This window comes from Castor canadensis, chromosome 11 (genome assembly GCF_047511655.1).
Source record: "Castor canadensis chromosome 11, mCasCan1.hap1v2, whole genome shotgun sequence".
Classification (NCBI taxonomy): Eukaryota; Metazoa; Chordata; class Mammalia; order Rodentia; family Castoridae; genus Castor; species Castor canadensis.
The window spans coordinates 131,377,003-131,390,999 of NC_133396.1; the positions used below are offsets into that span (position 1 = coordinate 131,377,003).

Consider the following 13,997-nt stretch of genomic DNA (forward strand, 5'->3'; position numbering starts at 1 on the left):
TTGTACCAGATTGTATTTAAGAAGTTTAAAGCATGTTGGTTTTATTTACTTTCAGATTTAAAGATTTTGAGGTTTAAGAGTGAGGTTTAATTTGTATTTTATAATCAATTAAGCATTTTCTAAAGCTAAAGGCTAATCAGTACATATTGGAGACAACAGAAAATATATGCAGTTCACAACAGCTAGTAATGTGAACTTTTAACAACTGATGTTTTCACCTCTACCGCTGAGCTCCATCCCCAGCCTGTTAAGTGTCATTTTAAAAACTATTCCATGTACTGCCACCTGTGGTGGTGCAGTCAAGGCCAGACTGGACGACATAGCCAGAAAAAGAAAAAACAAAATAAGCAATAAAAGCCCTGCTTATACTTACTATCTTAAGTTTATCTCTTTAGTGTTTTAGGCTGGGCCTGGGGAATGGGAGTTGCAGTGCAGGGGCTCAAACCCAGGCCTTCGTGTACAGTAGACAGTGTACCACTGAGCCATAACCCCAGTCCCTAGAGTTTTACATTTTCATTCTTTTTCAATTGCGTATTCTAATTGCTGCAGTCTAAAACAGTGCTTGGAAACACCAAGGCTTAGTGGTGTTTCTCTGAATATTTTGGTGACGTTTTTCTGAGTTTAATTTCTTCATTACCCAGCCATCTTTCAAAGACTGGCATATTGATTTTCCTAATTACTCTTGTATGGACTGGGGATGGCATTTTTATTTTCTCTTTCTAAAGAATCGAATAGCACCAGCACTGTAAGTGATGTGCTGCTTTGTGATCACATAAATGCTCAAGGTGCAGCTTCTAATGTTGAAAAATAGAAAAGGAAAAGGATCTTGATGAAGTGTGTCTTCTTTGTCTGTTCCCAGGAAAGTTTATTTCAGGTATTTCTACTGCTGAAATGATTAGCGTTAACAGTCTTTCCCCTCCATTTTGTTTTACAGGGTCTCTTCATCTTCCTGATATATGGGGTGTAGAACACGGAGCTAAGTCTGCTTGGAGTATCTCAAGGCTGACAGAGTGAATGAGAGAAATGACAGGTTTCTTATCTTGATAACTGAGAACAAAGTTGGCTTTTCATATGAGCGTCCTATTGCCCTTCATGCTTGGACTAGCTTATATGCATCCCAGCTTACCATTAAACACTGACACCCTGAACAAAAGGACAGCCTCATTTCTCACAGGCATTGACTAATATTTTACCACTGCCTGAAGTTTTTGAATTTTCAGTCTTCAACGCCTAGCTACACTTGGCAGTATTCAAGTTTCACTTTAAGTGGAGGAATACTTTTATGTAGTTGTATGGGGTTCGAAAAGTACAATTACTCCTTATCTCAAAATGTTCATTCAATATTGTCTTTTTTTTTTTTTTCCAGGCAGGCTCAGAGAGGACCGTAACTCTTAGTAAATAACCTTTACAGTTTCAATTGTGAAGCTTCTTGGGGAAGTTATGTATTATTTAATTATGAGGATTCATTTAGAGAAGTATGAGAAAACAGAGGTGTAGTTTCATTAAGAAAATATACTAGATAAATAAGTTATTGTCAGGGTTCTAGCTCTCTTATTAAAAATTTCTAAGATTTATAAATACCCTTAGGAAAGTTACCGGTTTAGATTTTTCCATGCTCAATATGAACATGAGTGCCTTGTGTACATTAAGCACGGAATAAATACTTCTTATCTGAGTTTGTTGATATACCTTAGATTTCAAGATTTGGCTTTATTATTCTCCCTGAGTAGAAAATCTTGTAAGTCTGCATGAGTTTCCAGGCGTTCTATATTGGGGGCAAGGTGGTGGGGAGAAGTGGGGAATGTATCCTAGCAGAGATCTTAGAAGGAAGGGCCTGGTGGTCAGATTTTCACCAACATAAAAGGCCAGGCAGCAATACAAGGTGGTAAACAGACCATTAGACAGCCTGAGAAGGTATGTGGGCATTTAAATAACACCTGATGATATGAAGCATGCGTGTGGGCGTGTTTTACAGGACTGCTGCACCTGGATTACGCGCTTTCTCTTTCCAGTAGCCTTCAGGTAGGTTGGCAGTAACACAATTTTTTTTTTCTTTGCAACGGTATCTCTATTTTGCGGTTTCAAAGTAGATTTCCCCCTATAAATTCAAAAGATGTCCATTACTAATGTTCCCAAACTAAAGGGAATAAAAGCGGTCTCTATAATCAATGTTGGGTATTTGAAGGTTTAATGTTTTAGATAGATTCAAAAGTGCCTTCAGTGATTCAGTACCTGGATTGCAAACCCTAAAGTGAAGAAACCCCAAGGTTTGAGCCTCAGTTTCCCCACCTTCTCCTCCAATCCCTTTCTCTGCAGCGCCCACGCCACGCTGCTGCGCGCTCTCCCCGGGTCCCCACCTTCCCGCCCCTGGGTCCCACCTACCGAGCGCCTTTCCCCCAGAAGCCCTCTCATCTCCTTCATGCTGTCCACCAATCACGTCTATTGGCCTCGGAAGCCCCTTTTTAGTAGGGCTCCAAATCCCCGCCCCTCCGCCCTTGCCTCCCCCTCCCACCCCCTCGCTCAGCTCCGCCCAACCGCCCCAGTGATTGACAGGCCAGCCGGGCGGAAACTCCTGCGCAGGCGCGTTGAGCTCGCAGACCTCTTCTCTAGCCGGGCCGAGGAGTTCCCGGCAGACACCGCGCCGCGGCTGCGCAGTACCGGGGAGGCTTTTAATTCCATTGTGGAGAGGACGGCGTTATTTTTATTAACTGGAGGCGACGGCGGCTGCGTCGGCGGCGGAACCCGTAAGTGTTGCGGGTGGGTCCAGGAGGGAGAGGGTGAGGCCCAGGGATGAGTCTCAAGGCCGTGCGTGCCGCTGCCGGAGGCGACGGGGCTTGGGAATGAGTGGTGAGCGCGTTGCGGTCTGGGCGGCGGCGGCGCGGCGGGGTCCTAGCGCTGCGGTGGTCCCGGCCCGGGGCCCGGTTCCACCGCCTCCTTCCCCCCTCCTCTTCCCTCTTCCTCCTCCTCTCCTCAGCCAGGCCTCCTCCGGGGTATGAAAATCGGCAGCGGGTTCCTCAGTGGCGGCGGCGGTACCGGCAGTAGCGGTGGTAGCGGCTCCGGCGGCGGCGGCGGCGGCGGCGGCGGCGGCGGCGGCGGCAGGAGGGCAGAGATGGAGCCCACCTTTCCCCAGGGTATGGTTATGTTCAACCACCGGCTCCCCCCGGTCACCAGCTTCACCCGGCCGGCGGGGACGGCCGCCCCTCCCCCGCAGTGCGTGTTATCCTCCTCTACCTCCGCAGCCCCGGCCGCTGAGCCCCCCCCTCCGCCGGCCCCGGACATGACTTTCAAGAAGGAGCCGGCGGCGTCAGCCGCGGCCTTCCCTTCGCAGAGGACCTCCTGGGGATTCTTTCAGTCTTTGGTCAGCATCAAACAGGAGAAACCCGCCGATCCCGAGGAGCAGCCGTCCCACCACCACCACCATCACCACCACCACCACTATGGGGGGCTGTTCGCTGGGGCTGAAGAGAGATCCCCAGGCCTCGGAGGCGGGGAAGGGGGGAGCCACGGCGTCATCCAAGACCTCAGTATTCTCCACCAGCATGTCCAGCAGCAACCAGCCCAGCACCACCGCGATGTATTACTGAGCAGCAGTAGCAGGACAGATGACCATGGCAACGAGGAGCCAAAGCAGGACACTAATGTCAAAAAGGCAAAGAGGCCAAAGCCAGAATCTCAGGGAATCAAAGCCAAGAGGAAGCCAAGCGCATCTTCCAAACCTTCTTTGGTTGGAGATGGAGAAGGTGCCATCCTTTCCCCAAGTCAGAAACCTCATATCTGTGATCACTGTAGTGCTGCTTTCCGAAGCTCCTATCACCTGCGGAGACATGTCCTTATTCATACAGGAGAAAGACCTTTCCAATGCAGCCAGTGTAGTATGGGTTTCATTCAGAAATACCTACTGCAGAGACATGAGAAAATTCACAGTAGAGAGAAACCCTTTGGATGCGATCAGTGCAGCATGAAGTTTATTCAGAAGTACCATATGGAGAGACACAAGAGGACACATAGTGGAGAAAAGCCATATAAGTGTGACACTTGCCAACAGTATTTTTCAAGGACTGATAGATTGTTGAAGCACAGGCGCACGTGTGGTGAAGCCATAGCGAAAGGAGCCGCTAGTGCAGAACCTGGGTCATCAAACCATAACAATATGGGTAACCTGGCTGTGTTGTCTCAGGGAAATACAAGTTCTTCAAGGAGAAAATCGAAGTCAAAAAGCATAGCTATTGAAAATAAGGACCATAAGACTGGCAAAGCAAATGAATCACAAATTTCAAATAATATAAACATGCAGAGTTACTCAGTAGAAATGCCTACTGTGTCTACCAGTGGAGGCATAATTGGCACTGGTATAGATGAACTACAGAAAAGGGTGCCAAAATTGATCTTTAAGAAAGGAAGCAGAAAGAATACAGATAAAAGCTACCTTAATTTTGTGTCACCACTACCTGATGTAGTGGGACAGAAATCCTTGTCTGGGAAGCCAAGTGGTTCACTTGGCATAGCATCCACTAACAGTGTGGAGACCATTGGTCTTCTCCAAAGTACAAGTGGCAAACAAAGTCAAATAAGTAGTAATTATGATGATGCCATGCAGTTTTCAAAGAAAAGAAGATATTTGCCAACTGCCAGCAGCAATAGTGCCTTTTCTATAAACGTAGGACACATGGTCTCCCAACAGTCGGTCATTCAGTCTGCAGGTGTCAGTGTTTTGGACAATGAGACGCCATTGTCACTTATTGATTCCTCAGCTCTAAATGCTGAAATTAAGTCTTGTCATGACAAGTCTGGAATTCCTGATGAGGTTCTACAGAGTATTTTGGATCAATACTCCAACAAATCAGAAACCCAGAAAGAGGATCCTTTTAACATAACAGAACCAAGAGTGGATTTACACACCTCAGGAGAACACTCAGAATTGGTTCAAGAAGAAAACTTGAGCCCAGGCACCCAAACACCTTCAAATGATAAAGCCAACGTGTTACAAGAATACTCTAAATACCTCCAGCAGGCTATTGAAAAATCCACTAATGCGGGTTTTACTCTTGGACATGGTTTCCAGTTTGTCAGTCTGTCCTCACCTCTCCACAACCACACTTTATTTCCAGAAAAACAGATCTACACTACATCTCCTCTGGAATGTGGTTTCGGCCAATCTGTTACCTCAGTGTTGCCATCTTCATTGCCAAAGCCTCCTTTTGGGATGTTGTTTGGATCTCAACCAGGTCTTTATTTATCTGCTCTGGATGCCACACATCAGCAGTTGACACCTTCCCAGGAGCTGGATGATCTGATAGATTCTCAGAAGAACTTAGAGACTTCCTCAGCCTTCCAGTCCTCATCTCAGAAATTGACTAGCCAGAAGGAACAACAGAAGAACTTAGAGTCCTCAACAAGCTTTCAGATTCCATCTCAGGAGTTAGCTAGCCAGATAGATCCTCAGAAAGACATAGAGCCTAGAACAACGTACCAGATTGAGAACTTTGCACAAGCATTTGGTTCTCAGTTTAAGTCGGGCAGCAGGGTGCCAATGACCTTTATCACTAACTCTAATGGGGAAGTGGACCATAGAGTAAGGACTTCAGTGTCAGATTTCTCAGGGTATACAAACATGATGTCTGATGTAAGTGAGCCATGTAGTACAAGAGTAAAGACACCCACCAGCCAGAGTTACAGGTAAGGTCTCAGAAGTGACCAGGCTGGGGGTCTTCTAACATAACTTTGTTTTATTTTGAGAACACTGCCATTGGAATGTTTCTACACGATCCTATTAAGAATAATGTAATGCCCTTTCAATGCAACTTTTCATATTTAGTTTATTTTGTTAGCGTGATTTTAGCTCTGTTTGTATTATGATTTTTAATCAACCAATAGATTAAAAATAGTTTGACATTCAAAGTGACAATGTTTAGCAATCAAATTTACATGTATAGATTGTCAGGGAATAGCCCAAAAGTTTTAAATGCAAAAAAAGAAAAAAACCACAAAACAAAAACTCCAAAAAAAAAAAAAAAAAATCCCACAAAAAAAACAAAAAAAGAAACTTTGTTGCTAGGATTAAGGTTATTCTAATTGCTTTACTCTCAGGAAAGTGTAATAACGCATGGGAATTCTGTACGTTATCACCATAATGGAATATCCAATTTACAAATAGTATGATATACATTTCATCATTTAAGTTAAGGGATCTAAAACATTTCAAATTGCTCTTTCTGGGCTAGTATAGTATACATTTCATCATTTAAGTAAGGGATCGAAAACATTTCAGATGCTATCTCCATCTGGGCTGATCCAAAATTCTGAGATTGTTGGCTACCTATATTTTTTTGCAGCTTTTAAATGTACTCTGAAGTTCCAAACCACATTCATTCCAGCCTGGTAGAACAAATATTCTTGGATCTTTGATCAAAGCCTGGAATGATAGCTTTAATAAAAGAAGAAGGAGGGATAAAAGTGCCCTCTCTTTATCCCACCTGTAACAAGGCTGTGATTCCATTAAGCGATTCTGTTGATGTACAGTGTTGAAGCGCAGTGGTTGGTTGGTTCCAGTATTAGAATGCAAGTTGGAATCACATAATTCATTGAAATTTATTTATTATACATGGCCTCAAAAAATTCTCTAGTCTGTGCTATTATATAGCACCCTCACTTGGTACTTGTTCTTAACCTGTCCTCTTAAAAGGATTCTAGACCTTCTTGCTTCCTCTTCTCCCTGTCTTGATGGTTTTAAGTTTAGAATGGTTTATATTCCAGTAGGTAATTGGTTATGCATCTGTGTGCCTTACGGCATCCAAATACTAAACAATAGGATAAACATCCCCAACCTTACCTTTTTTTTTAAACTCCCAAAGAGGTTTCCATGTATAATAAGACTCCACATACTCAGAGATATAGATATTAATAGGATTGTAATTTCACCTGGTTGCGGAGCTCCTGTGAGGGATAAGAGAGTGTATTTAGTATTGACATCAGAACCTCTTTGTGAAATTGCAGCCTTTACTGTACATTTTAAAGGGGTGTATTAGTCAGTATTGTACAGGGGTCTTGTAAAGTCATCAAACTTGCTACGAATGCTAATTGCCATTTGAAGCTACTGATAGGCAGTGGCTCTGCTCTAAACCACTTTTTAAGCAATTGTATTTTTTTCCTGATTATATTTTTTAATGTACTTTGATGTTTATGCTGATGAGTTTTTTATGTACTTTTGGTGATGTTTCAGTCTTATGTACTCTTCTTACGTCAGAAAAGTACCACTGGTTGTTTGCAGTCTTATTGTGTAATCAGCCTACCACAGGCTTCCATGTATAATAAAGTAATTAATATTGTGCAAGTGTAAAACACTTCTGTTATAAAAGCAGTGTTTGGAAAATAAGAAATTATTAAAAATGGTTACAAAATACTAGTTAATTTCCTTTCCTCCATGTTCCTCCCTTTAGCTTTAGCAGCGAAAGGGTACCAACTTGTCTTTGAAAGATTCTTAGAAAATGTGTTTAATTCTTTTAAATACACTCAGTACTAAAAAGTCTATTTCTTATTTCATTAAGCGCGATTAGTTCTGTTGGATGCAGAGTACAAGCTGTGATCAAAGGATGGAGAGGACCTTTACCACTGTATCTCTTAAGCTGTATGATTTTTTTCTCCAGTTTTTTTGTTTTATACAGATTTTGAATTTCTTTAACTTTTATTGTGTGTACTGAATACTGCATATGTATTATTCTGATTGTTTGCTCTAGTTTACTACCAATAAAAGTCCTGTTAATCACAAAATTGAAGAAAGGAGATATCACTTAATCAGTCACATTTTTTCAGTTTTCTATGGATTTCATAAAATATTCACATTAAGGGTATAACCTGTAATTTAGGAGCTTGCATTTTATTGTATTTTTAAATGTATATTTCTACACTTACTTTATTTGAAAATGGGTAGAATATTTTGTGTTTGAGGTCACAATAATATAAAGAGTAGAAATTACATAAACTAGAACATGTTTTATTGAAATTGGGTAGCCATCCTAAATATAACTATTACATTATTTATTAAGGCTTTAAGTCAGATTCCAGTGTTTTTTGTTTAGTGCATTCTTTGATCTCAAAAAGGTTGTAATAAAGTGACAAGATGGCAAATTTAAGTGGTCTGGAACATTTTAATAAGAAAAACATTGTTAAATCATAACAATTTTAAGAAATTGTAGATATCAGAAGAAAAGAGCTAAATAATGTCAATATTAAAGATGCAGAAAAGGTGTTTGAAAGTAAGTATGTAAACTTTTAAAGATAAAAGAAAAAAATTGTAGGTATCTGAGATCATAAGTGAATTGTGCTTTGAAAGTGGCTACAAATGTTGAGAGTTTAGGAATAAAAGTATTAGAGTAGAATAAGCCTTTGAAGCTCTTCTTTCTAAGTAACATGTTGGCATTGTAGGCAAATGACAGATGCTTTATATTACACACAAGCACGGCTCCATATAATTAGAAAGGAATATGGACTCATTTTCTTTGCAGGATTATTCCTCAGATTTGGTTATTTTCATGAACACAGTGCTAAGCAGAAGCTTCACTGATTCTGCATTGAAATCCAGTTCTCGATTTCATGTGGTGGGTTTATTTCTGTTCAAATTAGCCCTAACAGGTAATCTTTTTTACCTATCCACTTGCCTTTTTTACTTTTATGAAGTGTCTGTATCTGATTTTGATAATTTTTAAATTGAAGCTTTTTTATTTTTAAGACTTTAGGTTAAATAGAAAGTAGGAAACAAGGTTTTGGATTTCTGTTGTACATAAATTAAGGATGACTCCTATAATTTAGCAATTTCTGGTCAGTAACTTACTAATGAGAACAGAATAATGAGAAAAAATATGTACTTAAAGTTTTCATTTTTTAAAAATACAAACAGTGGTACAAATATTTCTACCTCACGTTTAGTTTTCTGTATTTCACTAATTAGATGAGAAAGGCAAAGTTCCCTCTAGGTACCTGCTGGGATGTGGAAATTACTTGCCCATAATGTCCCTTAAATCTCACCTGGTGACAGTTTGAGCAATATGACCTCATCAAGACGTGTATAATCCTCAGTCTTCAAACTCATGTTCTTGCTAAACAGAAGAACTTCCTTTAAAAGAAAAAAAAATTAGCTTTTTGAACTTGTATTTTTAGAGTAAAACCTCCAGATTCATTTCTGAGTTTAGTGGTCTTCATGTTTTCTGTGATACATAATGAGAGGATTTCATTCTTAAAATGTGATGCAAGACTCCTTTGTTAGTGCTGTGATATGATCCATGCATCATGTTGCATGAGGTTATGTCAGTAATGTTCCATGAATATTTTTGTTGGGGAGCTCTTCTGGTATTGAAGAGGAGAGATGGATACCGGTTTGCTAATCTGCTGTACCCTCTATGAGATGCTAGAGTTCCTGGTGGATTTGGGGGGAATAATGTTCTACTTAATATATTTTTATGTTCTTCCCAATTTGTTATTTAAAATTAACTTGCACAAAGACAACATTTTGGAATTATGTTGTCTTAACCCTGGATCAAAAAAAAAAATTGAAAGAATGTAAAACTATATTCTTTGTTTTTAAAGAGATTATTGCCATTAGGAGAACATACACTTTTAGGATTCTACTTTCTATGTATTGTTTTGCTTTTTAAACAAAAAAAAAATGTTTTGGCAGTATTTAAGTGTGACTAACTTATGTAGATTCTATCAAAATTCTTACTGAATCTTTGGCTCATGCAGGGACATACACTGTAACAAACTCTTGGGGCAGCTAACAGAATCAGTGTTTCCCTAAATCTCAGTACATTAGCAGAAATGTGTCTCAGGAAAAATCAAGTCAGTACTGATAAAAGGACTGAAAATTTTTTTCTTACCTCCGGACAGCCAGTTAAGAGTCCTTTCCTTAGAAGACAGTTTAAATACTGAAATTTTGTTGTACAAATAGAAGGTTAATGCCTAAACTAAAACTTGTCAGATATTAGGGTTACTTTTTAAAATTTCTTTATTTGCAGTTTATTTCATTACCATTTGTGGAATGCATTTAGTTACGTAAAGCCAGAGTATGATAAGGTGGTCAAATAATAAGTAGAATAGAATTTATAATTCTTTGCACATTCTTATTTCGTAAGTACCATGCAGGTGGTAGACTTGACAGTAGCTCAGTATTTTCCATCAACATAAAATGTGTTAACAATGTATAATAATTAGTCAACTACTAAAGCTCTTTAATTGCACAAAAGAAGCTTCCCAGATAAGTGTTGGCAAAGATGAAAGAAAACACAACAAATCTGTACCTTTTTACCTAGAAGGAGTAAAGAATTGAGTTTTAAAAATATCATTAAGAGTATACTTAATACAGCCTGAGTGTGACTAGCCAGTGTAAGATAAAACTTGTAGAGCATGCTATATGTTCAAATAGGTAATTTGGAAACTACAGAAAAGTAGCTGGAGAAAATATGTGATAATTTAGACCTTATACTCTTAAGGGGGAAGATTTGTTCCCTGTATTTGTGGAGAATAAGCGAATAATGAGCAGGGTTTGAGTGCTAAGGGAGGTGAGGAATACCTTAGAATGGAAAAGGAAAGGAACAGGTTTTGAAAGAAAAAGGAATATAAAATTTACCCCAAAGATAATAGTGGTCTTGGAGTATTTAATAATCCAAAAGGGTAAAGGAGATCTCTGAAAACCTGTCCTTATTTTGTCATTCTTTTCAGTTCAGACTTATTTGGTACTTTGGTTTGTTATGAACTTTAGTACTATTGTGGAACAATTAATAAATAACTCCTAACAGACAACCATGGCAAACTTCTGTTTACATTCCCAATCTAGGGAAAAGATGGCTAATCTTTGTGTTTATATATTAAATCCTTTCTTTAGTAACTCGTAAAATTACACAGCTTCCATTGTCGGTAAGAATTTTAAGTAACTTTTTTTCTTAATAAAGCAGCTAACATTGTTACGTGTAATCAAAGAAATTTGCAGGGAATTTAGAAATTATGACAAAAGGTCTGGATCCACATTCCCCACCCTCCCAAAAAGAAATTTACAAGTACAACTATGAAGACATACTGTTGTGACAGAGGAAGGGTCTCAGTGTAAAAAGTTGGAAAGCCTCACTATTTTGTAAGCTTTGCCTTGAAAACTGTTTTTCAACTTTACCTTGTGACTCATTCATTTGTGTGTTCACTTCAGATAAGAGTCTTGTTTTATCAGCATTATCTATTGGGAAAGTAGAGTTTAAAATGGAAGCTAAGGTTTTCAGCTCAATTTTGTTTGGCATCAGTGGAATTTTTTAAGTCTGGAAGTGACATTCTTCAGATTAAATTTTTTAAGAATGCGTTGCAAAATTGACAGGATCAGCAATATAAACAATTTATGTTTGTGCATAAAACTAGACTTTTCCTACAAGGAAGCCACGAGCAGCCAGACATTTGAAAGAGAGTTCCTTCTTTTTGGCAAATAGAAGTGCGAATGGATATCATTTGAGTCCAATGAACAGCTAACCCATGACCTTCATTATTTCCATGGTGGAGCTGGAGAGCCTTTCTGAGGATTCCAGTTTCTTTCTTGGTGGCCAAAACAAGTTAAGTGGGAATTACATCTTAGAAAGCTGACTGACAGGAGACCTAATGGTTTTGTCTTGCAAGTGGGTAAGATAATAGCAGTGAAAATTATGAAAATGCTTGCATTTAGTAGCCCTATATGAAAATTTTATTTCGTCATAAGCACATTAGAAACCTAACCAAGGCTCATAGCACTGCTTTAAAACATCCGTTTTTTAATAGAATATTTTATTCCCTAAATTTTTTTGTTGTTTTGTTTTTGGCAGCACTGGGGTTTGAACTCAGGACCTCACACTTGCTAGGCAGATGCTCTACCACTTGAACCACTCTGCCAGCCCCCCTAAAGCATTCTTAATTGTTCTACTTTTATAAGTAATCTTTCAGTGGTGGTCTTAAGATTGTGTTAATTGGTTAAGGATCATGTTGCTTATAGGTAAATAATTAAGGATTTTATTTCCTTAGATCTGGGGAACAGCTACATAAATTCCAAATGTTTAATTTTTTTAAATGCGGTCCCCTAAAATATACACATTTCTGTATGTACTTGGTCATATTTGGAATAGGTGTGTTTTCTTTTGAATGAACATCTGTGTTGGTAATTTGATCTTTTTAAAGGTTTGGTTTAGAAAATTTGCAAAGGTAATCCAAAATCATACTGGAGCTTTTTCAATTGCCTCTTTGTTTTTTAGTAAGTAAATAAGTTATACTACACTTAAAATAGATCAGGATTTATCTGAAGAGATACAAAAAACTGTATGATTGTTAAGCATAGTGTAAAAGAAACTCTGTTGTGACAGATGTGTCTCTGAAAGGGAAGGAAGAACTGTTGTGTAAGGACAGTAAAAAAGGATCCAAAGAGATTACTAGTAATGGGTGTGTTTGCTGTGTACTACTTAAAAGACCATCAAGATTTGAATGAGATGCTGTTGTAAGACCATGATAATGGTAACTGATAATGTTCCTGCTGGTGAATTAAAATGTGATTTGGGAAGATTTCTAGAGCAGTGTGGAAGAGTGAATAGAACAATACAGTTTTTCATTTTGTTCATTCTTGATCTTATTAAACCTATAAACCAAACTGAGACTGGAGGAAGAGTATTGAAGGTAATGGTGTTTTTACCAATAATGGTGTGTGTCCTGTACAAACGAGAGCATAGTGCGTTTAGGAAAAGATGGGAAAAGGAACACCTTACTTAATAGTTTATTTCTAGTAACATTTAGATTTTCTTTCTTGGAACTTGAAATTTTGAATTACTGTAATTCATTATAGGTGAAAATCTAAACTTAAAAAATATCACATAACTGATAGGTAGTATAAGCTAAAAGATAACATTTCCAGTCTTAGCTATTAAGTAATGAATTAGCTGTCACAACATTTTTATTTTTTGCACCATGTTCAACATTCATAGTTTTTTAAATGTCTTTAGATAAATCTTGATCTAAATTTAGCTATAACTTAATTTTTTACTTACTAAAAATAAGAGGTAATTAAAAAGCTAGAATGTAATGATTTTGGATTACCTTTGCACATTTTCTAAGCCAAATTGTTGAAGATCAAATTACCAACATAGATGCTCATTTTAAAAGAACACAACTGTTCCAAATACAGAAATGTGTATACTTTAGTGGACTTCATTAAAAAACATTCTTTTGCTTTTAAACCCTATTAATTCATTTACATATGTAGTTGAAGTTTTATATGATGTACAAGTAAAGTTTTATAGAATTGGCTGTAAATGAATTAATTCAAAGTTTCTCATGACATTTGATGATGGAAATTATTTTTTCTGACTTTCAAGTTAAAAACCAAACAAACATTGTACAGTAAGAAATTATCTGGACCGGAGGTGTGGCTCAAGCTATAGAATTTAGTGTGAAGCCCTGAATTCAAACCCCAGCCCTATAAAAAAAAAAAAGAAATTGCCGCTTTGGATTACATTCCGTTGTTCACCCAACTGAACTAATACTCCATCTGGAACTAAAATATAAAACCATTTTTGGACAGTCTGAAAGTTCTATTTGTTAGTAACGCTCAGTACTGAAAGTTGGCATTTCAGCAGCTGAATATAAGATCAGAAATTCAAAGTATATAGAATTGCTTTCCATAAATCTGATTTTGTTTATGAGCCATGTGCATATGGTTCTTTAGATGACCAAATTTATTCTCACTGCCTCCCTCCACTCATATATTTGCTGTATAATAAAGTACTCAGAACACAAATTGCTGGGGATTTTCAGATGGAAACAGCACAAGTAGATGGTGGGGACATTGATCAACAATAAATAAGATTAATGTGTGGAGCTTTTAAGATTATGAAGAGAAAGGGAAGAAGTTTAGCCTGAACCTGACTTGACTTTTGAAAAAGCTCATTTGTGATAAATGTGCCTAGAAAATTGAGCTTCACAGAACAGATAATATTTTGTTCATATATGGTATA

At 38.2% G+C, this 13,997-nt stretch overlaps 1 protein-coding gene across 2 annotated transcripts; it reads left to right on the plus strand.

Moving 5' to 3' along the window:
• Nucleotides 1–2,600: 2,600 nt before the first annotated feature.
• Nucleotides 2,601–6,054, plus strand: Znf281 (zinc finger protein 281). Of its 2 annotated transcripts, none has more exons than XM_020186840.2 (2): nt 2,601–2,744; nt 2,975–6,054. In XM_020186840.2, exon 2 carries the CDS (start codon nt 2,993–2,995, stop codon nt 5,678–5,680), a length of 2,688 nt encoding a protein of 895 aa, XP_020042429.2. In that variant the 5' UTR covers nt 2,601–2,744; nt 2,975–2,992; the 3' UTR covers nt 5,681–6,054. The 2 variants fall into 2 exon arrangements, with proteins under 2 accessions (XP_020042429.2, XP_020042428.2); XM_020186839.2 differs by having other exon boundaries at nt 2,979–6,054.
• The last annotated feature ends 7,943 nt before the right edge of the window (nt 6,055–13,997 follow it).